The 22,815-nt window shown below is 44.6% G+C and overlaps 2 protein-coding genes across 7 annotated transcripts; one reads left to right on the plus strand and one right to left on the minus strand.

Annotated features, from left to right (window-relative positions):
• Window positions 1-662: 662 nt before the first annotated feature.
• Window positions 663-11,015, plus strand: MOG (myelin oligodendrocyte glycoprotein). Of its 4 annotated transcripts, none has more exons than XM_045826218.1 (8): window positions 663-846; window positions 2,093-2,440; window positions 6,871-6,984; window positions 8,487-8,507; window positions 8,842-8,862; window positions 9,440-9,556; window positions 9,817-9,837; window positions 10,225-11,015. In XM_045826218.1, exons 1-8 carry the CDS (start codon window positions 762-764, stop codon window positions 10,236-10,238), a joined length of 741 nt encoding a protein of 246 aa, XP_045682174.1. In that variant the 5' UTR covers window positions 663-761; the 3' UTR covers window positions 10,239-11,015. The 4 variants fall into 4 exon arrangements, with proteins under 4 accessions (XP_045682174.1, XP_045682177.1, XP_045682176.1 ...); XM_045826219.1 differs by having other exon boundaries at window positions 724-846; window positions 2,098-2,440; XM_045826221.1 differs by lacking the exon at window positions 9,440-9,556.
• A 116-nt stretch (window positions 11,016-11,131) lies between these two features.
• On the minus strand, window positions 11,132-16,738 carry ZFP57 (ZFP57 zinc finger protein). 3 transcript variants are annotated; one of them, XM_045826209.1, is made up of 5 exons: window positions 16,652-16,738; window positions 14,164-14,376; window positions 13,602-13,728; window positions 13,066-13,146; window positions 11,132-12,428 (listed from the first exon to the last, which is right to left on the minus strand). In XM_045826209.1, the coding sequence occupies exons 2-5, from the start codon at window positions 14,296-14,298 to the stop codon at window positions 11,161-11,163; spliced, it is 1,611 nt and encodes a 536-aa protein (XP_045682165.1). In that variant the 5' UTR covers window positions 14,299-14,376; window positions 16,652-16,738; the 3' UTR covers window positions 11,132-11,160. The 3 variants fall into 3 exon arrangements, with proteins under 3 accessions (XP_045682165.1, XP_045682164.1, XP_045682166.1); XM_045826208.1 differs by having other exon boundaries at window positions 16,431-16,732; XM_045826210.1 differs by lacking the exon at window positions 16,652-16,738 and having other exon boundaries at window positions 13,602-13,756; window positions 14,164-14,297.
• Between the last annotated feature and the right edge of the window lie 6,077 nt (window positions 16,739-22,815).

Raw genomic sequence — 22,815 nt, forward strand, 5'->3', positions numbered from 1 at the left:
CAGGGTTCCCATGCTAATCTTCTCATGTTTATTTGATTACTAGCCCTGCTGAAAGAACCTTGAGGGTAAAGTTTATTCCTCTCCTACAAACTCATGACTTTCCTAAATGTATTCTTTGGGAGCAAGAAGCTACTAACCAAGCCCAAGTGGCCCATCATACATCTGAACATAAGGAAGGGAATTTGGATTTAGGAGACCTAAAGTCCAAGTTAGGAGAAAGGGAAGATAGACATGAAGAAGAATGACTTGGCAGTTACAGTTATGAGGCAGTAGAAAGAAGAGAGCAAGATGAAAGGTTCTTTTTCTTTTTTAAAGGCCAACAATGATCCCCCTCCCTTGGCTAATACTAGGAGGACAGAGGTTGAAGGAGCCTTACACACTACATGGACAAGCCTGAAAGCCAATGAGTCCTGCTTCCAAATGGTCAGATCCTAGGAGCCCCTTCAAAGGCTGGGTCACTGGGAGGGAGTAGGGGAGGAAGGCCTGGTACCAGGCAGCCTCTTCTCTGTAGCTCTGAGGGGGTGGGAAGGCAAACCCTGGTCATCGCCTAGGTCTGTAGCCCTTTTGTGTAAGTGCCTGGCAAGGATGACGTGGGAGTGTTCCTCTGAGCACAGCTGCAGCACGCCAGGAGGAGGCGAGGCCAGCACACTGCCCTCCCAGATCCTTCCTCAGGCTTTTTCAGCAGTGGGGAACATGTACCCCAAGGTCTCTGCTTGTCTTGACCCTGCTGCAGGGGGTCTGTGTCCCCAGTGAGAGTGGAAATGGCAAGTTTCTTGAGCTCCTCTCTGCCCAACTGGCTCCCCTGCCTCCTCCTCCTCCTCCTCCAGTTGTCTTCTAGTGATGCAGGTAAGGTTGATCTTTATTCCTGCCCTGGGAGTCCCTGAGAACAGAAAGGCCAGTTTTCCTAGACTCACCTGCTTCAATTCATCCTCAAGTTGCCATGTAAATTATCTTTCTGAAACATAGATGTGCTGGCATTTTTCCCCTCTGCAGAAAACTTCCATGGTTACCTATAGCTCTCAGAATAGAACCCTAACTTAACTCCAGGTTCTCCTTGAACTCATTCTTACCCATCTTTTAGCTTTGGTTACTCACTTACCAAATAGGGATATAATAACAATTTCTTGGAGTTGCTGTCAGGGTTCAGTGAAATGAGGTACATAACATGCTTAGCAATGCCTATCCCATAGTAAGTTGCAATTGATGTTTATTGGATTATAATATCTTCTCACATTTAGGAGGTCTGCTCCACATGATCAGGCACTAATAAGTTTTTGGAGAGGTACTCTGTGCTCATGTGCTGGGGAGTAATAAAAAAAACAGAGGACAGATTCCCAACCTCAAGGAGCCCCTAACAGATGAGGCCCAGTCCCTGCACTCCTCCCCAGGGAAACATTTGCAGGTGTATGGGGAAACCAGCCTTATCTTCTAGTAGCCCTGAATCTAACTGAGGAGACACATTCCATGTCAGAAGAGACTGGGAGTGTACAGGGTGGGGTCCAGGAGCTGTAGCGAGGGCTGGAGGTGCAGAAGAAAAAAAAGAAGGAAATGGAGCCATGGCCAGTGTAGGGTACAAGGTCTCAGTGGAAAAGTATTTGGAAACAGGTTGGGAGCAAGGACAGAGGACTGAGAAGCAGTGAAGAGGCACCAGTGAAGGAATGACAAAAGTAAAACCTCTAGAAGAGAGTAGGGATCAATTTGGCCAAGTCCAAACAGGGAGGCCCATGAAGAATTAAACTGTAAGAAATTAGACCATGATTCAACATGGGACCTAAAGGCTGGGCTGAAGAACAGGGATGGACACAGTTGGCATAGAGGTAAGCAGCAACTGTCAAGATGACCACATGCCAGAATGTTCTGTTCAGGATACTCATGATAGTTCTATAACTAGAGGTCTTATATTTATATAAATATTCAAGAAGAAAAATTGAGTTCTTTCCTTGTTCTAGAATGCCATTTAAAATAATTATTCAAAACTCCATTTAAAAACTGAATATCTTCTTCTTTTCCTGCTATGAATCAGTCCTTCCCATGACAGGCTTGTCAACGTTCCTGCTGATGCTCAGTTTCTTTTCTTTGGTGTCTTGGACAGGACAGTTCAGAGTAATAGGACCAGGGTATCCCATCTGGGCTCTGGTGGGGCATGAAGTGGAATTGCCATGTCACTTATCTCCTGGAAGGAATGCTACAGGCATGGAGGTGGGATGGTACCGGCCCCCCTTCTCTCGGGTGGTTCATCTCTACCGAAATGGCAAGGATCAGGATGGAGAGCAAGCACCTGAATATCGGGGCCGGACGGAGTTGCTCAAAGACAGTATTGGTGAGGGAAAAGTGACCCTCAGGATCAGGAATGTAAGGTTCTCAGATGAAGGAGGTTTTACCTGCTTTTTCCGAGATCATTCTTATCAAGAGGAGGCAGCAATGGAATTGAAAGTGGAAGGTAAGTAGTGCCATATATACTAGTAAGTATCATTTGTTGGGTGGCCAAGACCTCCTTCTGAGATTTTAATCATTCTCTTACTTGATATGAGCTCCTTCAACCCAAACATCTCTTTCCTGGCAGTCAATTCCATAGAAATATGTACATCAGTACAGAAGCATTTATGTATTTACAGATGTATTCTGAGTTATTATTCAAAATGGGAGAGGACCTCAGGATGAAAGTTAATGCCCACAAGTAGGCAAGTGAGTGAATAAATGTTCTTATCCATACTGAGAATATTATGCAGCTGTTAAAAAGATTGTTTTAGGTCTATAACAGATGGCTCACAGGCATTCCACAAGGTATTGTTGAGTGACAACAGCAAGGTACAAATGTAGGGAACAAAAACAAAACCTTATGTTTGTGAACATATTATGTATATCTCAGAGAAAAATATGAAAAGAGATCCATAAGAAAGTTAACATGGTTCACTTCCAGGGAAGAGAGGAGAAGAAACTGGGGTGTGATCCAACCAAAGATCATAAAAGAAAAGACCATAATTATCCTTATGATCATATTTATACACTCATATAAAAGTATATATAAATGTACATTCATGGGTACATATAAAGAAAAATTAAAGAAAAAAATCTTTTAAAGAAACAAAAACAAAAATAGAAAAAAGTGGTAAATGGAAGCAACAAAATCCAAAATAATCAGTTCCTGATTACTGTGTGCTATTAGAGGAGAATATGAATAACCTGAAAGTTAATCAAAGTTGGCAAATGACTTTTTTCCTTCTTGTTTGCTTTGGAGTATGACCTTGTTTATTTGTTATAAACAAGAGGATTATTCCTAAAGAGTCAAATTGACCAAATCCTATTAATTACAGTGAATTCCAAAATTGACGTGTTTTGTTAGATAAGAAACATTATGAAAAATATATTCCTGGTAAACATAGTTGAACTGAATAAACAGTTGAAACAAATATCTGAATATAATTATAGGTGATTATATAGAGAGAGATTTTACTTCCACCACTCCCTTTATCCAGAATTTCATTTTCAGTATGTTTTGTGTGATGGATGACTTTGCAATTTATTATTATTATTTTTGTTTTATCCCAGGATGGTTAAATTATAGACAAGGTAAAGTGGGTGAAAGGGGACTTTTTAAAGTTAATTACTATTTTCAAAAATTTATTTATTGACTTTAAGAGATAGAGGAAGATGGAGAGAGAAAAAAAACATTGATTTGATATTCCACTTGTTTATGCATTCACTGGTTGATGCTTGTATGTGCCCTGACCTAAGATCAAACCTACAACCTTGGCTATTTGGATGAACCTCCAACCAATGAACTACCAGCCAGGTTGAAAGTTAATTGCTATTTAATTGAAGGACAAAAATGTTCTGAGGGCCCAAGCCTCAGTTGTTTCTTTTTCTCTCCTTTCCCTCCTCCCCACCTGTAGCAAAACATCAGACAATAGGTCAGTTTTGTATCTCCAGGCTGACTGCTACAGGCTGGGACCAGATGATGGCATTGTATGCAGGATAACAAAGCACCATTTCTAGAGATAGAGTGCAGGGATATGAATAGCTTTGTGTGTCATAGAATGTTCTTCATACAGCAATTTTTTCTAGAGGGGAGAAGGGTGTGGATTTTTACCTGCAAAGAAGTGTAATACTGAAAACCTCTCTAGTTTGCAGATTTCCCTCCTTCCTGTTCAATAACTTCCTAGTTCAATAACTGCCCCACAGTACACCCCCACCCCCAGCACGCCAAAAAAAAAAAAAAAGTAATGTAAAAACTTTGCCTCGGGAGAAATTTTTCCTTTGGATTGGTTTCCACATTCCAGGCCTTCTGCTCCCATCTCATAGTCTGCATGCCCAAGAGCCTATAAAAAGAGTGTCTCACAACTAAACAATGGACCACCTAGCCTGTTAAGCCAGAAAACTGGGGCAAATTTAGGACTAAAATGCAATAACTGTATTATTGCAAGTTTCAGATGTCATTACTGCCCCTCCTTCACCAAAGAGTTTTGTTGTCTCTCTGACCTTATTTTTTTCTTTTTTTGTGTGTGGTTTTATTAATAGTTTACTCCTTTCTTTAAATTCTTCATTATGAAACTTTAAAACATAGACAGAGATGGAGAGAATAGCAATAATGAGCTTCCAATTACCCATCACTGACTGCAACAGTTATGACCAAAAGGCAAACTGTTTCACCTGACCCCTCTCGTTACCACCCTCCCCAACTAAATTACTGAGGCAAATCCTAGGCAGCATTATCATTTCATTGCTAAATCCTTAAGTGTGTATCACTCAAATATAAGAATACTTTACTGGGGTGGGGGAAGGTAGGAAAGAGTAAAGGGATGAGATGAATGGTGACAGGAAGAGCCCTGGCTGGGTAGCTCAACTGGTTGGAATATCCTTCTGATACACCAAGGTTGTGGGGTTCAATCTCTGGTCAGAGCACATGCAATAATCAGCTGGTGAACTCCTGAATAAGTGGAACAACAAATCGATGTTTCTCTCTCACATTGATGTTTCTCTTTCTTTCCCCCTTTCTCTCTCCCTAAAATCAATGGAAATATCCTTGGGTGAGGATTTAAAAAAATTATATGACCAATAAATAAATAAATAAATAAATAAATAAATAAATAAATACAGAAGGAGACTTGACTTTGTACAGTGCAATATTTAGACCATGGGAAACACTACAGGGAAAACACCAACTGTGGACCTTGTTTGGATTCAACTCAAACCAATTAGAAAAATATAAAATATAAAAATACTTATGAAACAATTAGAAAAATTTGTCAGACTGGATATTCATGATATTATGAAATTTTTGTTAATTTTAAAAAATGTGGTAATAGTACTGTGGTTATGATCTTTAATGTGTTCATTTTTTTGTTTTACTCTTTTAAAAAAGTTTATTGGGATGACATTGGTTAATAAAATTATACAGGTTCCAAGTGTGCAACTCCATCACACATTATCTGTATTGGGCATATTCAGGGTGGTATGGCCATAGACAAAAAAAAGTGTGCAAAAAAAGAACTAATAATATATGTGCTTGCTAACCATGCCATTACAGGTAACTTCAGATAACAACTTGAAAATAGACTTTGCTGCATTTTCTTCTGTTTGTATTTATATTTAAGAAAACCTCCTGACCCATTTATTCTTTTTAAAAATGAACTTTTTTTTATTATTGATTTGAAAGAGAGAGGACAGAAAAGAGAGAAAAACATTGATTTGTTAGTTGCTTCTTGTGTTTCCTGATCAGAGATCAAACCTACAACCTTGGTGGATCCAGACAATGCTCTAACCAATTCAGCTACCTGGCCAGGGCCCTCCTGACCCATTTAATGTTGCTTGCTGTGATTTAATTCTTAACTCTGATGGCAGTATTTTATCCAGCGCCCTAAAGTAGAGAGCAAGATGAGCAAGTTTGGACGCAGCATGGCACATTGAGACTAGACAGACAGAGCTGGGGGCACTGCTGAGCAGACTCTAGAATGGAAAGGAGGTAGGAACCAGAAATCTGAACCCTCTCTCTCATTACCCATCCCACTGTACATATGCTCAGTTACTAAATTCTGTGGATCTTCCTTTCTCAAAAGCTCCAGTAAAGGGGTTCTTAACCCTTGTGTGTACGTTGCACCCTTTTGGCAGACTGTGATGATGGACCCTTCACAGAAGGATGTTTTAAATGTGTAAAATAAAACACATTTGTACTAAAATAGTTACCAAAATATTAAAATAACAAGATATGGGATGGCCCTGATAATTAGTGCAATTTCAAAGTGATGATGGACATAAGTGATATTTTGAGATTTCTACAACTCAAATGTGCTATGAAACACTGAACTATGAAATATTTGTTCATATTATTGTAGTGTGTTGCTTATGATTGAAAGAAACACTAAATTTCAGCTTAAATGTTACTAAAAATAAGGTGTTTTTTTTTTTAATTTAAGTTCACAGACCCCTTGACTTCCTACACCTCCACCACTGCCCAAGTTCAGGCTCCTGTTTTTACTGTTACTATTACCATGCCCTCTTAACTAACTTCCCTGGGGTTTCCCCTACTTCTGTGGTCAGTGACCAGTTCTTGTCACTCCTCAGCTTGGAATCTGTCCGTGTACAGTTAGCTGCAAGTAGCTGTAAGTCCCTTAGCTTGTTCTCAAAACTCTCCAAGACTAGCCTAATATGCAACCTTGAATGCTGTTGGTCTAACCTCCAGCCCTCCTTAGAAACCCTCTTTTCCTTCAGGACTAAGCCCAGGTATCAATTCTGTGCCATCTTCTTTGAATCTTGGTGATAGTCATTCCTTTATTTGACCTGATTTATCTCACTGTGGGCACTGTACTGTGTGTGTGTGGTGGGGGGGGGCGGGGGCGGATACAGCACTGGGCCATGCACTTCTGCTTTCAGATCCCTTCTACTGGATCAGTCCTGGAGTGCTGGTTGCCATGGCAGTCCTTCCTGTGTTCCTCCTACAACTGGCCACAGGCCTGCTCTTCCTCTGCCTGCAGCATAGACTGAGAGGTACAGGCTGGTGGGGACAGCTTGGGGCCCATCCCTGAAATGAGCTGGTCTCTTAGACCTTGATCAGCTAAAATTTATTTATTTATTTTATTTTTTTAAAGATTTTATTTATTTATTTTTAGGGAGGGAAGGAAGTGGGGGGAGAGAGAGAGAGAGAGAGAGAGAGAGAGAGAAACATCAATGTGCGGTTGCTGGGGGTCATGGCCTGCAACCCAGAAATGTACCCTAGCTGGGAATCAAACCTGGGACACTTTGGTTCCCAGCCCGCGCTCAATCCACTGAGCTACGCCAGCCAGGGCTTAAAATTTATTTTTAATGACTTCTTGGTTTAGAATTCCATAATGACAGGTTTTATACAGTACAGAATGCTTTTGTGTAAATAATAGGACCTTGCATCTCCCTATGAGGTAGGGTGACATATAGTAGCCCTACTTTACAGAGGAAGCAACTGAGGCCTGGAGTGGTTCCCTGATTTACTCAACCTGACAGCTTGTAAGTAGCAGAGCGCAGGCCTAAGCCCCATCTTCTGGCCCCAGCACCATGTGGAGCACTTTCACATACCTGGGGGAGTGAATTTCAGAGTCAGACAGGCCTAGGCTATTAGGCGGTTAAATAAAAATACCGAGTGAAAATCCTTACCACATACTAGGTATTCACCAGCTCCTTCTTCTCCATTCAACACTAAAAACCCTGTTTAGCTCTCAGTGAAGCTCCTCTTATGTGCCTAAAGCTTCCATTCCCAGCCTTCTCCCCGCGCCCCCCACCCCTGAAATGTTCTCAAAGCCAAAGCACGCCAGGACCTTGAATTCTTTCCCCTCCCATTCCTAAGAGGATTAAGTAGCAATGAGGGCTTCGAGTAAGGGGAAGAAGGGACATTGGTGGCATCAAAAATGGGGCCTCTTTTCTTCCCTTGAATTCATCCCACATAAAAAAGGCCTTCAGTCCACGTGCTGAGCAGAAAGAACCTGATCAATGAATTATGCAGCCTGGGTTTGAATCCCAGCTCAGTTGTCCCACCTGACAAGTACAGGTCACATCCTCCCTCCTAAATGGTAAGGGAGGATTAAAGGGGACAATGTTATGTAAAGTGCCTAGAAAAGAGCCAGTCAAAAGTAGCTGTTCAACTAAATGTTTAGTTCCTCACTTCCTTGTTCAAATGGGAAGTGCCTTTATTTACATTTACAAAGTGACAACCCAGCAGGGTGGAGTGGCAATGAAAACAGAAAAACCAAGGAGCAAAGAGGGGTGAGAAAGATAATAAAACCTTGATTTGCCACTTCGCTGTCCACCTGAGGTTCTCCACATTCTTTATCCCAATATTTAATCCAGACAATAGCTAGGGAAACAGCCTGAACTGGTGGCTGTAAGTCTGGTGTTCTTTCCATCCAAAGGATGCTCCTGGACTAGGCAGAGAGCTTACACAAAGGCCTGGGGCACTGGGTATGTAAGGGCCCAACTCATGCCAGAGCAAGAACTAAAAATGTTGCCTTTTTCTATTTTAGGAAAACTTCGAGCAGAGATAGGTGAGTTCCAGGCATTTTCCCTCCTCGATCCCTCCCTTTTGGTTTTGGGAATGACAAAAATGGTCATTTTCTTGGAACACCTTAGCCTCTGTCCCAATACCGTGAGTTTCCTTCAGGTAGAAAATTCACTATTTAAAACCACCAAAGCAACTCAGAATGACAGAAAATTTCATTTATCTTCCCTGCTGAGCCAGGATAGACACAAAATGCTAGTTTGCCTCGTATTGCATAATCCCAGCAAGAAATAATTTTAAATGATTAAAAAACAAAGACTTAGAGGAAAAAATATCACTTTTGAATGCCTTCTAAATCTCTTTCCATTTGTTCTTTTCAGAGAATCTTCACAGGACTTTTGGTAAGTGATGCGGTACCTGGTCCTCCCAGGTCAGCTATTTCACTGGTCCCAGTCACCTGGGGAAGTAAGGATCCCTGGTTTGTGGTTGGTCTTCTCCCACTCTTTTTCTTTGAATAAGTCGCCTGTATCTAGGATAATAGTAAATACGTACACCACACTTATGTTCCAGAGTGTACTAACCACTTCACCTGTTAATTCACTCTGTAGGGATTACATTGTGTACACTATTTCTCTTCTCAGGAAATACAAAGGGGAGGTAAACAGATCCTCTGAATAAATACTTGATGTTTAGTTGGGGAGGTGATACATACACATGAATTAACTGGAGAACAAATAGACATATACAACCAACTGAACTCTTGTGGTGGTGTTTTCATTAGTACAAAAAGAACTGTACATGATTAATCGGGGAAGGCTTCTTGGAGGAAAAGTGAAGACACCAAGCCCCACTAGAATGTTGTTCAGGTTGATAAACATATGCAAAATTTTGAGATTTATGCAACATCTTAAGAACCCCAATACGTTATGGAGAGGAGAGAGCATGGTTAATCCTGTTTGTTTTCGGTGGACAATTCAGATCCCCACTTTCTGAGGGTGCCCTGCTGGAAGATAACCCTGTTTGTAATCGTGCCAGTTCTTGGACCCCTGGCTGCCTTGATCATCTGCTACAACTGGCTACATCGAAGACTAGCAGGTGCAGTGGTGGGGTGACAAACAGGACCACTGAACTGTGGGGGATTGAGTCAGTCCAGAATGCGAGACAGAAAGATGAACCAGGGCTCCAGATGCAGGCAGGGATTTCCTTCCTTTGTCCCCAGGGCCAACTGCAGGATTCTCAGAGAATCCAGTCTCTTAGTGAAAAGGGAAGGGTGGGTCCTTGTGGATCTGCACAGGGAGGGTGTAGAGAAGGAGCTAGTCATCTTCCACCAGTCACCTATTTCTCTTTGTTTTCAGGGCAATTTCTTGAAGAACTAAGTAAGTTTTCTCCTCCTTCCTATTAACACTAAACAACAACAACCAAAAAACCCACACAGAAAAGCAGCAAGAGAAAGAGGGGGCTATTGAGGGATAGAAATCCCAGAGGAAAGAAGGGGCTGGGCTGCATGGGCGGAAGGGGGACTCCTATGAGGTAGGAGCCACCTCTGCCAGCCTTACAGGTGGCAGGCAAAGCTTGGGGCACTGCCATCTTCAGTGCCCCTGGGGAAAAATTTCACTCCTTAGGCCAGCTTCCCAATGCCTTAGCTCCAAGATCACCCACTGAGGCAGACAAGAGACAAGATGACCCCAGAGGGCTTTCCCCTGGTTTAATGGTTTCATTATAGAAACTACTAACAAATTTTTCAAGATATTTTCTCCTTCTAGGAAACCCCTTCTGAGTGATACTGCATCTTGACAAAAGTGGAGAAAAGCCTGGCTGGTCCAAAGATTGATCTTTGAGGATGTTGCACTTGCACTTCCAGGAATGCTCTAAATTCCAAATAGGATTTCATTCTTTCTAAACTTTTTTTTTTAGATAAACACTGATCTGTTGTTTCACCTTATCTATGCACCCATGGGTTTCTCTGTTGTCATCTACCTTTTCCCAGCTGTTTTCTTTCCCCATTTTTTTCTACCTGCATCTTTCCAACTCCTCTGCCTTTCATCGGGAAGTCAGGCAGATGCTCCTCATCAGAGGACACCTGTGCTGGAGAAGAATGCACAGGAGGGTCTCTGACACTAACTGAAGACCAGGAACTTCCTCTGTGGAAACCACAGCATGCCAATTTTGCAAATGGTGGTTGTTACTTCCAAGACCTCAGTCCCAGAGGGCTGAGTAGAGGGTGGAAGAAAATGAACATGATGAGCCCAAAACATCAAAGAGCTGTATAAGCTGCAGAGTGAGGACACAGGGAGAAATCCACAGACACTGGCCAGAGCTTCATCTTGTCCCTGAAACCCACTGAGGAGCTGGGAACAAAGAATGCAACCTGGGCTACCCACCTGCTTTAGAAGGCTTCCCTTTTATTCCCACAACTTGTACAGATAAGTCCCTCAGACCTCCCTTGTCTCATCCTTTTCCTCCCATTTTCATACCTATCAGGGTATCCACTGTTTTATTCAACAACTGCTTGATCTTTTTTGAAACACAAATAAACAAGCAAGGTGCTAATGTACATGTTTCCACGTGCCACTTCCTGTCCCTTTTCCTTTGTGCATGTCCTTTACTGTCCTTTCCTCTCTTCCTCTATACCAGCCTCCTTACTCTATAGGTCATCAAGAAAACCAAACACAAGGAAAGGCCTCAGTCAGAAAGGCCATTTATTTATGTTCCAAGACCCTGCCTGCCTCATTTCCTTCTTTTCCTCTGCATACATTCTCCCTTCCTTCCCTCCCCTCTCCTGGGGGTGTGGATCCTAGGAGATCCATTTCCTTCCCTGCCATAGGGGAGCCATTGTGAAAAAGGCCAAGCCACTGGCCCAGGACAGCCCAGCATTTATGGGGACTTCCCAAGCACAGCCCCTTGCCTTTGTATGTCCCCCAGTGACCCACAAGATCCTCCCTCTCCCCAAAGCAGATGTCGCAGACAGGGCAACGGTAGATCTTCTGCTTCCAGTGAGTCTGCTGGTGCATGACCAGCCCAGATAATGAGCTGAAGGACTTGCCACAGCAGAAGCAGCAGTTTGACTGTTCTGTGAGGTGGGCCTTCTGGTGCCTGGAGAGATAGGCCTTCTTACTAAAAGTCAAAGGACAATAAGAGCAAGAGAAAACCTTGAGTCTTGAAGGCTTTGGTAGGTGAGACTTGGACCTGGAATTCAGGCAGAGGACTCTACAGTTGGCTGCCTGAGTCCTGGTCACAGGCCCTGGGGTTGTGGTAACTGGTGTCTGAGTTCTCACAGTGATCACCTGGTTCTTGGCTGCAGATTCCTGGTTTCTACTTATGGATGGCTGGGGGTGAGCTACAGGACCCTTGGTTTTAAATATGGGTTCTTGGGTCCTGGTCACTGATGTGTGGTGCCCAGCCACAAGCCCCTGGCTCCTGACAGTGGATTCCTGGAATCCAGCTGTGGTACCTAGAATCGTCACAAAATGCTTCTGGTTTTCAGACACTAGCTCCTGGTTTTGGTGTGTCTTCTGGTGGCGTTTGAGCTCAGATTGGTCCCGGAAGCCCTTCCCACAGAAGGAGCATGAATGGGGCCGATAACCCAGATGGACACGGCGGTGACGACTCAGTCCAGAAGCATCACAGTAGGTCTTGTCACAAAGTGAACAACAGAAGGGCCTCTCCCCAAGATGTATGCGTCTGTGGTAGCCGAGGGCCTTGGGGTTCCGAAATGACTTCCCACACTGGCTGCAGTTGTTTGTCCCCTTAAGATTGTGGACAAACTGGTGGTAATGGAGGTTGGAGCGCTTACTGAAACACCTACCACAGATGTGGCAGGGAAAGGGTGGCCCAGCCCAGGATGCTGGAAACACTGGGGTCCTGCCCACAGGCCCGGGCAGAGCAGAGGATAGGCCTGACCCTCTGCATCCAGTGTCCTCATCTCTCAAACTCTGACTGTGTTCTTGAAGTTCCTCCTTCTTGCTTCCTATAATGAACAAGGAAGAACAGTGCAACAAGATTCACCCTGAGAGCCCCAACACACCATTCAGTCCAAGCTCCTTCCCTCCTCCTGCCCTCACTCTTCTAACCAGAACATTCAGCCTCACTCTTAGACCTCATGGGCTAGAGTTAAGAATAATTTCTTGTGTTTTTCAAATTAAAACCAAATAAAAGTTTAACTGGGACTTTTCAACAATATCAGATTAAAATTTTAACCCATTACCACATATTCTGAAATCTATTTCCTCCCATTTTGATAACATATCATGCAGGCAAGGGTATGAGTGAAAGGAGGTGCTATTAAAAATCAAGCTAAGATGAGAGGTGTAAACTTGGGTTTCCTGGCATCCAGGAGGCAGTCAGCCTGGCATTCATTCAGTTTCTCTCGAGCCCTTACTCGACTCTCAGGAACAAGTCTCCCCTACTCCAGCTTGGCATCAAGTTCATCCCTCTTTCTGTCCTTTTCTCATGAAAAGGACTTGCATCAAAAGAGTATCACCGACATAAGCAACCTACATGTAGTGCCTCAATCTCTAGAAACTGGAGATAATTCACTTGTCTTGATGGCTTATATATTCATCTTCTTGAAGCCAAGGGACTCGAGCCGATGATCTCTTTCTTACCTGAAGAAAGGCCTTCTCCATTTGGGGGACAGAGATCTGCTCTCCACTGTTTCTCTTCTTGTTCAAGCTTGGTGATCAGATCTGGATTAGACAGAAAGATTCTAGTGGGTGAGTGGGAAGGAGAAAAAAAACTGAGGACCCAGGCTTGGTCTCTGTACACTGAATGGGGACAACAGGCTACTTTCTTTTGTATCTTTGGTTTAAGAACAATAATCTGGACACATAGATGCAGGGGAAGACACTCAAAAGACAAGCTCCTAACTAAGTGTGTAACTAAGTGTCTTAACAGGAGTGACTCAGTAAGTATTATTAGATGAATCAATACTTACTGAGTAAGTTTGCAGATTTTGAGAACACTGTTATCATGTTACCAGTGTTACCTTGGCAGACTTGCATTTCTTTTCTAACCCAGATCTGTCACACATGAGAACCAAGGGTCAGTGAAGCTACATGTAAGCTGATTGGCCTGTCCAGGGAAACCAAATGTCACAAGGTCCTAGCATAAGAAATTTGTTGAGGGAACCCCAGCTTCTTACCCACAGACACCAGATTTTTGAAGGTCTCTGACATAACATCCTGGTAGAAGACCCTCTGACGGGCATCCAAACATTCCCACTCTTCCTGGGTGAAATTCACTGCCACATCCTCAAAGGTGACTGGCTTCTGGAAGAGCAGGAGAGGTTCAAGGAGTCTGTACACATAAAGATAGACATCTGGTTTCAAGGTTCGGAAAACAAAGAGAAAAACAGAACCATGGAAGTAGGGGGGAAATATGAAAAACAGGAATAAACCCAGCAAATGTGATGCATGAAAAAGAAAGATGGAGAGAAGAAAAATACAGGAGACAAGGGAGGAGTATACACTGAAAATAAATAGGAAGGGGAAGCAAAGGGAAAAAGGTTGCCACTCTGACAAATTTCAGGAAGTACTCCATGAAGGATGCCAGGGTGATGCAGGGAACAGAGAAAGGCCTGGTAGCCCCTTTCTGGGTGTTGTTCAGCTTGACACAGCCTGAGATTCCATTTGATGTGTAGACAGGGAACAGATGAAAAACCTGCTGCCAGGACCTGACCCCACTCTACAGCTTGGTCTCCTCACCTTTGCCCAGGCTGTCCACCAGCACTCTCTCTTCACTGCTGCCTGCAGGGCCTCCCTGACAGTATCAGTGCCGGGGAGCAGCCTCTGCTGCACAGGTTCCATCTGTTTCAGCTGGCCAAACACCTTCTCTCCCATGGTGTCTCTTCTTCACTTTATTCACTTCTGGCCTTGTTCCCAGGGCAGACTGGATACCTCCCTGGGCTATCTGTCACCCTGAGATAGCAGAGAAAAGAAAGAGAGGTTTTACAAAGGCCCAAAGTTTGAGAAGGCTTCCTGTGACAGATGTATCTGCTTCAAGGAATTGTCTTCCTTTGGTTCCCTCAAAGCCTAGGCTACAGAGTTCAGGGACCTGGTCACCCCTGGCTCAGCTGCCATTGTCCAGTAATGCCAGGTTGGGTCTAGGAAGACATCTGTGTTTCTCCCTGCTTCTAACCACCGGCTCATGAACACCTCTAGGAGCCTGAGGTAAGAGAGAAATAAAACATATCAGTACCAGATGGGAGTGAGGAACAACAGCTTCCTTATTTGGTCAAGGAACTTCAAAAGTTATCAAACTCCTACTCTGTGCCATGGAATCCTCTCAGTACTGACTTGTCATGTAACAACTGACTACAATTTTAACTAACCTAAAGTTCAGAGATTAATTTGCTCAGGGTTACTTTTGGTCCGCAGCAGAATCAGTGTTCCAAGCCTAGATTCTGTATCACTGAAGACACAATATCCACTGTCCCAAAGCACTCTCTAGAGCAGAATGTGCCAGAGGCAACCAGCCCTGGGCTGGCACAACCACCTGCACAATTCTCTTCACTCTGATCTGGTTTCATTAGAAAATGAGGTTAACAGAGGCACTCTTGAAGATCCCATCTAGAAGCAAAAAAAAATATGATTCTTTGGATTTTTAATGTATACAAAACTTTGTAAAGAATAGTGATAACAACCCAAAATCAAGCACTTACTCAGGGCTTGGACTGGGCCCAGCACAGGGTTGCCTGCTCACCCAGAATTTCCTGCTCTGAAGCAAACCTGGCTGAATTCCCCTGTGCCTGCTGACAGTCACTCCACTTCTCCCTCTTGAGGTGGGATGAAAAGAATAAAGACATAAAAATCTTTTGACTTTTTTTCTTTCAATTTTGTGGACTGGTGATAGAACTGAAAATACCAGCATGGAAAAGTGCATTTCACAACAGAGTTAACTAAATCCCCAAGAAGAAAGTTGACAGGAAAGGTGCATTTCTGGGATCTGAAGTTGAATCCATCTCTCCTTTCCTTTAAGACTATCCACAGTCATTCTGTGAGGTGTGCAGATCTGGATTATTCCCCTACTCCAGCGATTTGCAACCTGTGTGCTGCAAGAATTTTTAAAACATGCAATACCTGACCATTTAGTCAGGAGCGCTGACTTCTTTTCCCTTAGATTGTAAAAAAGACAGCAGTCAATACAACAATAGCCATCTGGTGCAAATTAATCAAAATTATACTTTGTTTTTTGTCAGACAATTGGTGGGCCACAGAATTTTAGAAATTAGCTTATGTGTGCCATGAGATGAAAAAGGTTGAAAATCATTGTTCTGCTCTCCTGGAGAACACATTAAAGGTAACATTTCCAAAGAGTACCAATAATAGTATCCTCAAGGCTCTGGCTTCCCTGTTCTCCAGCAAGAAAGACCCGTCACTAGTCCTCAAAATTGCATTTGCTGGGGTTGGTGCAGACTGAACGAGCTCTGGTAGGGGCAGCGGGGAGGTGGCTGTGAAGCTGGCTGGCACAGGTTCTGCACCCACGGCCGGTCGGTGCAGGCAAAATGGGCCAACTCCAGAGACTGTTCCCGGCTTGTCCCGCCCTTCCAGAATGTCAGTCCCCGAGGGAATATGTTGCCATTTTCCAGTCCTGAGTCCACCCAGTCTCTCTCGAACCCGAAACCGATCAACGGTTTCCTACGGCACCGTCTTGGGATCTCCCTCCTGCCCCCACCGGGTGCTCCAGACACTTGAGTTTTCTGTTCTTCAGACGAACAGAAGGGTCTTCGGGTCTCCGCTCCGTCCCTCGACTGCCCCGACCTGCCCTCCAGTTCTAGGCTCCTGCCGGTGCGGGCCCGACCACCGTCCCCACCTCCAGTGCTCTCTGCGCCGGTGGCTCCCGCACTCCGCCCCGAGGCGTCAGGGGGCAGGCAACCGGAACACCCCCTGGGTGGGGCTTCTGTGCTCAAAACGCCGGTCTGCCCCCCCCCCACACCCTTCCTTTTTGGGGTCCCCACTTTCCCAACACGTACCAGGACCGGTCCTCGGCGCCGGGCCACGCCGCGGCCGGAGTGCGCAGCTCCCTGGACCACGACCCAGGGCGTCCCAAGCCGCCCCAGGGGTCGGAAGCTCCTCCGAGACGAGAGGCGCAAGCGCTCGCCCAGCAGGCAGAGCTCAGGGGCGGAGGCGTGCGGGATAGAAGCCGTCCATTGGCCTGGAGCACGGCGAACCCCACGTCTCTGTGCCTACTCACCGGCCACGAAGAATCCACCCGGGGCCTGCGGCGAGCCGGCCCACCGGCGCTCTCGGTCCCGGGCGCCCAGCGACTGGCCCCGGCGACCCCGCCCACCCACCGCGTCAGCAGAGGCTGGGGGCGGGGGGCGGGGGGTGGGAGGGGGCCGGCGTAGAAGTCGGTCGAAGAAGCCTGAGAGCCGCCCCGCCCCACTAGCCCACCCCTCCTACCAGTTTTAACCGCGGATGCCACCTAGCGCTAGGATCTTTCCTTATTCCCAACCTTAATTTACTCTTGGAAAATGATTACATTTTAAATTAAAACCTCTGATTAAAGCAACCACCGACCACCATCACCTACAGTCCAAAGGACAAAAATGAAACCCCGCACAGGCCCCCGGAAGAGGCGTGGAGGCACATACCATTTTAGAAACGCAAAGGCAAAGGGCAGAATACACAACGGTGACTTTCATCATTGTTACCGTAGACAGTCATTTGGAGTGCGGGGCTGCTGGGGAGCTGCGCAGAGGGCGCAGGGGCGCCGGGACGCAGGGCTATATCCCTGGACTCCACCTGGCTCCCTTGGATGTGCGGGCACCGAGTCCAGCGTAGGGAGGCAGGAGGAGGGCTGAGGCATCTCCAGGCTTCCTGATCGAGGTCCGGCAGCTCCACACTCCCCTTACCCCCAGCGACCCTGATACAGTAGTCAGGGAACCTCCAGAGTCTCCCCCCATTGGCCAAGATGGCACAGGAAGAGGTTCTTACACTGAGCCTCTGGGAGGCTAGGAAGATGAAAGGACAGGGCCAAACTAGCAAGATAATTGGATAGATAGAAGAAGGAGAGAGAAAAAAAAAAGGCCTCCCCTACCTAACCCTGTAAGAATCATAGGCTTGAGCAGGTATGACAGGAGTCCCCCATTCTCCCAGGTCCACACCTGAATAAATCTCTTTCCTTTTGCACCAGCACCTGTCTCACAAGTCTGACTTTCACTGAGCAGGCAGCTGAACCCATGTCTCTGTTACATGATAACAGATGACAGGCACAGGTAGGGGAGCACAGAGGACCATACCCTGGTAGAGTTCTACTTATCTCAGCCCCTTAGCCAAACCCAGTTCAGCCTTTCTCTGCGACATCTTATTTTTTCAATCAGCCCAATGGAAAGATTTCATATTGACACAGGGTTTTACAATTTACAAAATGCTTTTGTAAATAAAGTCTTCATTAAAACCTCACAAACACCATGAGAGGTAGGAATTGTTATTCCACCTTTGTAGACCTGGAGATGTTGAGCCTTGACAAAGCCCACATCCTGCTGCTCTAGGAACTAAAACAGATCCTCTGCTTTCAAATCACCGCTCTGGTCATGGGCTCCATGGTTAGTACTGGATGGCTGGCAGGTACAGGTTTTAAATCTCTGTGTTCCCAAGGTACGTGACAGTGCTCTGCTTTATGGACAAACAGTTCATGTTAGTGAACTGAGGATAGTTGGCTGGTGGGAAAATTGGCAGGAAAGCATGAGGTTGAAGTGGTCCTGTACATTACCACCATGTTTAGATCAACCTGGAAACACAGGCTGGGGAAGGGGATGCCAAATATGCTTCCCATTAACCATGGAGAAACTAAACCAGCCCTTCAAAAAAGACAGGATCTGCCCTGGCCAGGTGGCTCATTTGGTTGGAGTGTTGTCCCATGCACTAAAAGGTTGTGGGTTTGATTCAGGAACATACTTGAGTTTGCAGTTCCATCCCTGCTCAGGGTGCATACAGGAGGCAACTGATGAATGTTTCTCAAATCGATGTTTCTCTCTCACATTGATGTCCCCCTCACCACCACCTTCCTCTCTCTCAAATTAATAACGTATCCTTGAGTGAGGATAAAATAAAAAAAATAAAATCTGACCCTTCACTGCCATGAAACTGTTTACTCTGTCAATATAAGAAACATTTAAATGTTCAAAGAATTTTTGTGAGTTTATTTGAACCAAACTGACAATTGCCAGGAAGTAAAATCTCAAAAGATTGAGAAAATGCTCCCTAGGAGTTTTGCAGCTAATTTTATACATTAGAATCAAAGGAAGAGGTATAAGGGGGTTGGTTACATGAAATCTATTTCTGGTAGATTAGAGAAGTGGAAGAAAACAAAGCAGGGAAACCTCTGGAATTGGATAAAAAGTAAAAGGAATAGATACATACTTCTTTTACATAGGTGGATATAAGATAGAAACAGTTAACAATTAACATGATAATAATAACAATGAGAGGATTTGTGGTCTCAGCTCTTCAGTTCAGTGAGGGGTGTGGAAAAAAGGAAATTACCCTGACATTCCAAAGGTATGTTATCAGTAGATGCAAAAAGACAATAGACAAGCTCAATTAAAGTAAAGGTTGACCTTTGTCTGACCTAAGACATGACTACCTCGCCTGACTTGCTTTTACTTAGAAAGTTTTCATTTCTGACCATCCTATGTGGTTACTTCAGGTCTCTGAGTTTTGTAAATCCTTCCATGCAGGCTTAACCCTGAACTTGTCAGGTTTAGTATGTGGCCCCGTTTGCATTCACAACCCCAATCCCAGCCCTGGTTCTGTTGACAGGAGGAACTTGGTTCTTCTTGCTGACACACATAAATAATTACAGATCAGCAAATCTATTAGCATACAGTCTGTTTATTAGTGATCCATTCCCATGGAAGAGAACAGGACCAGCTAGAGTGGAAGTGAGAGGCAAAGTTTCAGGGCAAAGCAGGGCAGCAAAAGTAAGAACGGCTAAAGACCAGATGGCAAGCCCCCAAGTGGCCTGAGAGGACAGGTGGCCAGACAGCCAAGAGCACCCCAAGCCCACAAGAGAGAGAGCAAGTCCTTTGTTCTGAGGACTTATATAGTTGGTGGGCTAGGAGAAAAAAAGTTACGTATTGATTAATGGGTGAATGTGATACCAGCCTCCAGCTTTGGGGATGTGACTACCCAAACTTAGGCATGTGTGGGGGACTGTTAGCCCGAATCCTTATCTTGCTGTAAACTCCATTTGTTCATCTTGTTATAAAACAAATATGTGGCAGGAGGCCATTAGTTAAAATTGGGGCACTTTCCAAAGTTATTTTATAGCTCTTTCTGTAAGCATTAGGGACTCCCCTGTAAAACAGATAGTGAGCAAAGGTAGACAATTAACCAATGTTGTTTTATGGGCTCTTCTTTGGGCACCGTGGACCCTCTCCCGCATTCCAGGCCTTGGGATGAAAGCACAGTTTCAAGGCCTTCTTTCCCAGATAGTGGAAACGCTACATAGAATTTCAAGGACTTCCCTTCTTTCTTGCTCACGTAGTGTTTCTTGTGATGTTGGAACACCTGGCAATATTATCAGAACAGGCTCAGTACTGCTCAGTTAGTATGTGAGACATGCCTCCCTCCTCCTCCCTGCCTCAGTTTACTATTTATTCTACCTAAGTGGTAAGATGTGTTGCCTGAAACAAGAATGTTAGATGTTGGTCAGTAACAGCTGTGCAGTCTCAGAGCTCTTCCTATGCTGTCTCCTGCCTCAGTTCCAAATCACTTTATTTACAAAACTAGGCAGCTGACCCCTGGGTCAGAGTTTCCTGATTTGATCCTCAAGATTTGAGGATCAAAGAGATATGGGATGAATAAGGCATTTATTCATTCATTCAATAAGCATTACACCATAGGTTTGGAGATAGAGGAACTGGGATAGATCCAGTTTTATTCATCTCTGCATTTCTCAATAGCACTCAGCACAATATTTGCTTTGCAGTAGACTCTCAACCAAGTTACAGAAGTTTATATTCAAGACAGGAGAGCAACGTCATATGCACTACAATGCAGTGCAAAGTCCTAAGACAGAGAAACAACCAGGTCAGGGAAACTGATTCAACTCTGATAACAGAGACTGAGGAGCAGTGTAAAGTGTGAGGTGGGGTTGGTGGCAAAGGGACTATGCTCAGGTTGAACAAGATATAAGATAGATATTAGGGTTTGACCATGAAGACCATGAATTAGAAGAGAGCTGGCTATTGTGGGAAATCCTGCATATGGAACCTGAAGTTTGATAGAACTGAGGGCTAATGAGAAGGAAATAATGGAGAAGCCCTCCAGGTTCTGATCTACATGGTTCCAAATACTGCTACAAACCCTGGAGCTAATCACCAGATTGGTGACAAAGACCGTGGTCTGAAGTTTAGCAACAGCGAGGACACCATCTGGGCAACTGTCTTTGAATCATCTTCCTGGTTCTGGGTCTTTAACCATTGCCCCAATTCTTTCTCATTAATAGTCAATAAAATGGAAGACCTCCACCCTATTGTCACAAGCTAGCAAGCTGTGGCAAGTTTTCTACCTCTGAAGATTCACAAAACTTTGAGCTACTGTTTGGGGAAGTCATTGAGAGGATGTACAGTCAGTAGACCCAACAACTGGACTGGGTAATCAGAGACTCCATAACACCTCCCCTGTATGTTCCACCTACCATTCCCACACTAGGAGCTGTTTCAAGAACATAGCCTTGAGAATAAGATATTGTTGAGACCATCAGGACTGAATATGTTACTGAACCAAATTAAAACCTATAAACAAACTTTTAAGATTCTTTTTAGAAACTTTTTTTAAGATTTTATTTATTTATTTTTAGACAGGGAAGGGAGGGAAATAGAGAGAGAGAGAGAGAGAGAGAGAGAGAGAAATCAATGTGTGGTTGCTGGGGGTCATGGCCTGCAACCCAGGCATGTACCCTGACTGGGAATCAAACCTGCGACACTTTGGTTCACAGCCCGCACTCAATCCACTGAGCTATGCCAGCCAGGGCTTCCTTTTAGAAACTTTTTAAGATTCTGATGGGTGTGTGTGTATGTGTAGGTCTATTTGTCTTGCAGACACCAAAGACAAGCTTCATACATAAGTTCCCTTGCTTATTTTTTTTAATATTTTATTTACTTTTAGAGAGGGGAAGCAAGGGAGAAAGAGAGGGAGAGAAACATCGGTATGTGGTTGCCTCTCGTGCACCCCCTAATGGAGACCTGGACCACAACCCAGGCATGTGCCCTGACTGGGAACTGAACCAGCAATCCTTTGGTTTGCAGGCTGGCTCTCAATCCACCAAGCCACACCAGCCAGGGTAGTTACCTTGCATATTAAACTCTCCACTACCAATCTGTAGTGGCCTGCCTCTCAATCTCTGTGTCAGTATGCAGAACCAAAAATGGATGCTGTCACTCTACTTGGTGGGCAGAACTTAAGGCCATTTTCATAATTCTTATCAATACTCCCTTTGATCAATCTTCCTATAATTTTACTGACCTTTGTGCTGTTGACCAGTGGCCTAGCTATTTGGTCTGAACACTTGAAATACTAGACTTGTTAGACATCTCTCTTTGGAGCTTCAAACTGTGGAAATAAACCATAGCTGCTAATCTAACATATGAGTCACTCAGGTGAATGCCCATAGGAACAGTCTGCTGTCTGATGAGACTGACTGGAATCAAGTTGCTGATGGAGCCTATGTTGTGCAGATTGCCACTACTGGTGCCCAAGTCCATTACCATACCAGGCATGGCAAGAAATTCACTGTCTGGGCACAAAGTAAAGGACTCAGTTTGATTTATAATTGTCACTACTGCCAATTTTTGTCAATTTTTACAAGGAAGGCCACATAGTATTACCAGACAGGGACCAGTGTGGAATCAGTCTGCCTCAGGCCAGCCAGAAGTGTGTGCATTCTTCATCTTGGGAAAATTTCACATCAAGAGTCCCAGTGATTTTGAGAGGACATTTATTAAAGCTGGGGACAGTGAAACAAAGGACAGACTTAGAGTAGAAGAATTAACAGGAGAGAGCCCAGGCAGTGCTCTGCTTTGGCTCCCCAGAAACGTTATAGGAAAGCAGTGAATCAAGACAAGGCTGCTGTTAGCACCCTGGGGAAGTGAGGGTCACAGTGACAAAAGTGAGCCAAGGCAGGGATGCTTTTAGCCCACTGGGAAGTCAGAGAAAAAGGAGGCCTTGGAGACAGAATCAAGGGATAAGCCCAAATCAAGCTATCACTGCCTTTAGCTCACCTGGCTGCAAGTCTTATACGAACCCTTAGGGTTTAGGAGGAATAAAAAGTTTATGGCCAGGAAGGAGCACAGGCATGCTCTAGAGCAAGCCTGCTCTGCATCTCTGTCCTGAGGGCTTTTTATCTTCCTA

The sequence above is a fragment of the Phyllostomus hastatus genome, unplaced genomic scaffold (assembly GCF_019186645.2).
Source record: "Phyllostomus hastatus isolate PE091 unplaced genomic scaffold, TTU_PhHast_1.1 phas_scaffold_60, whole genome shotgun sequence".
Taxonomy (NCBI): Eukaryota; Metazoa; Chordata; class Mammalia; order Chiroptera; family Phyllostomidae; genus Phyllostomus; species Phyllostomus hastatus.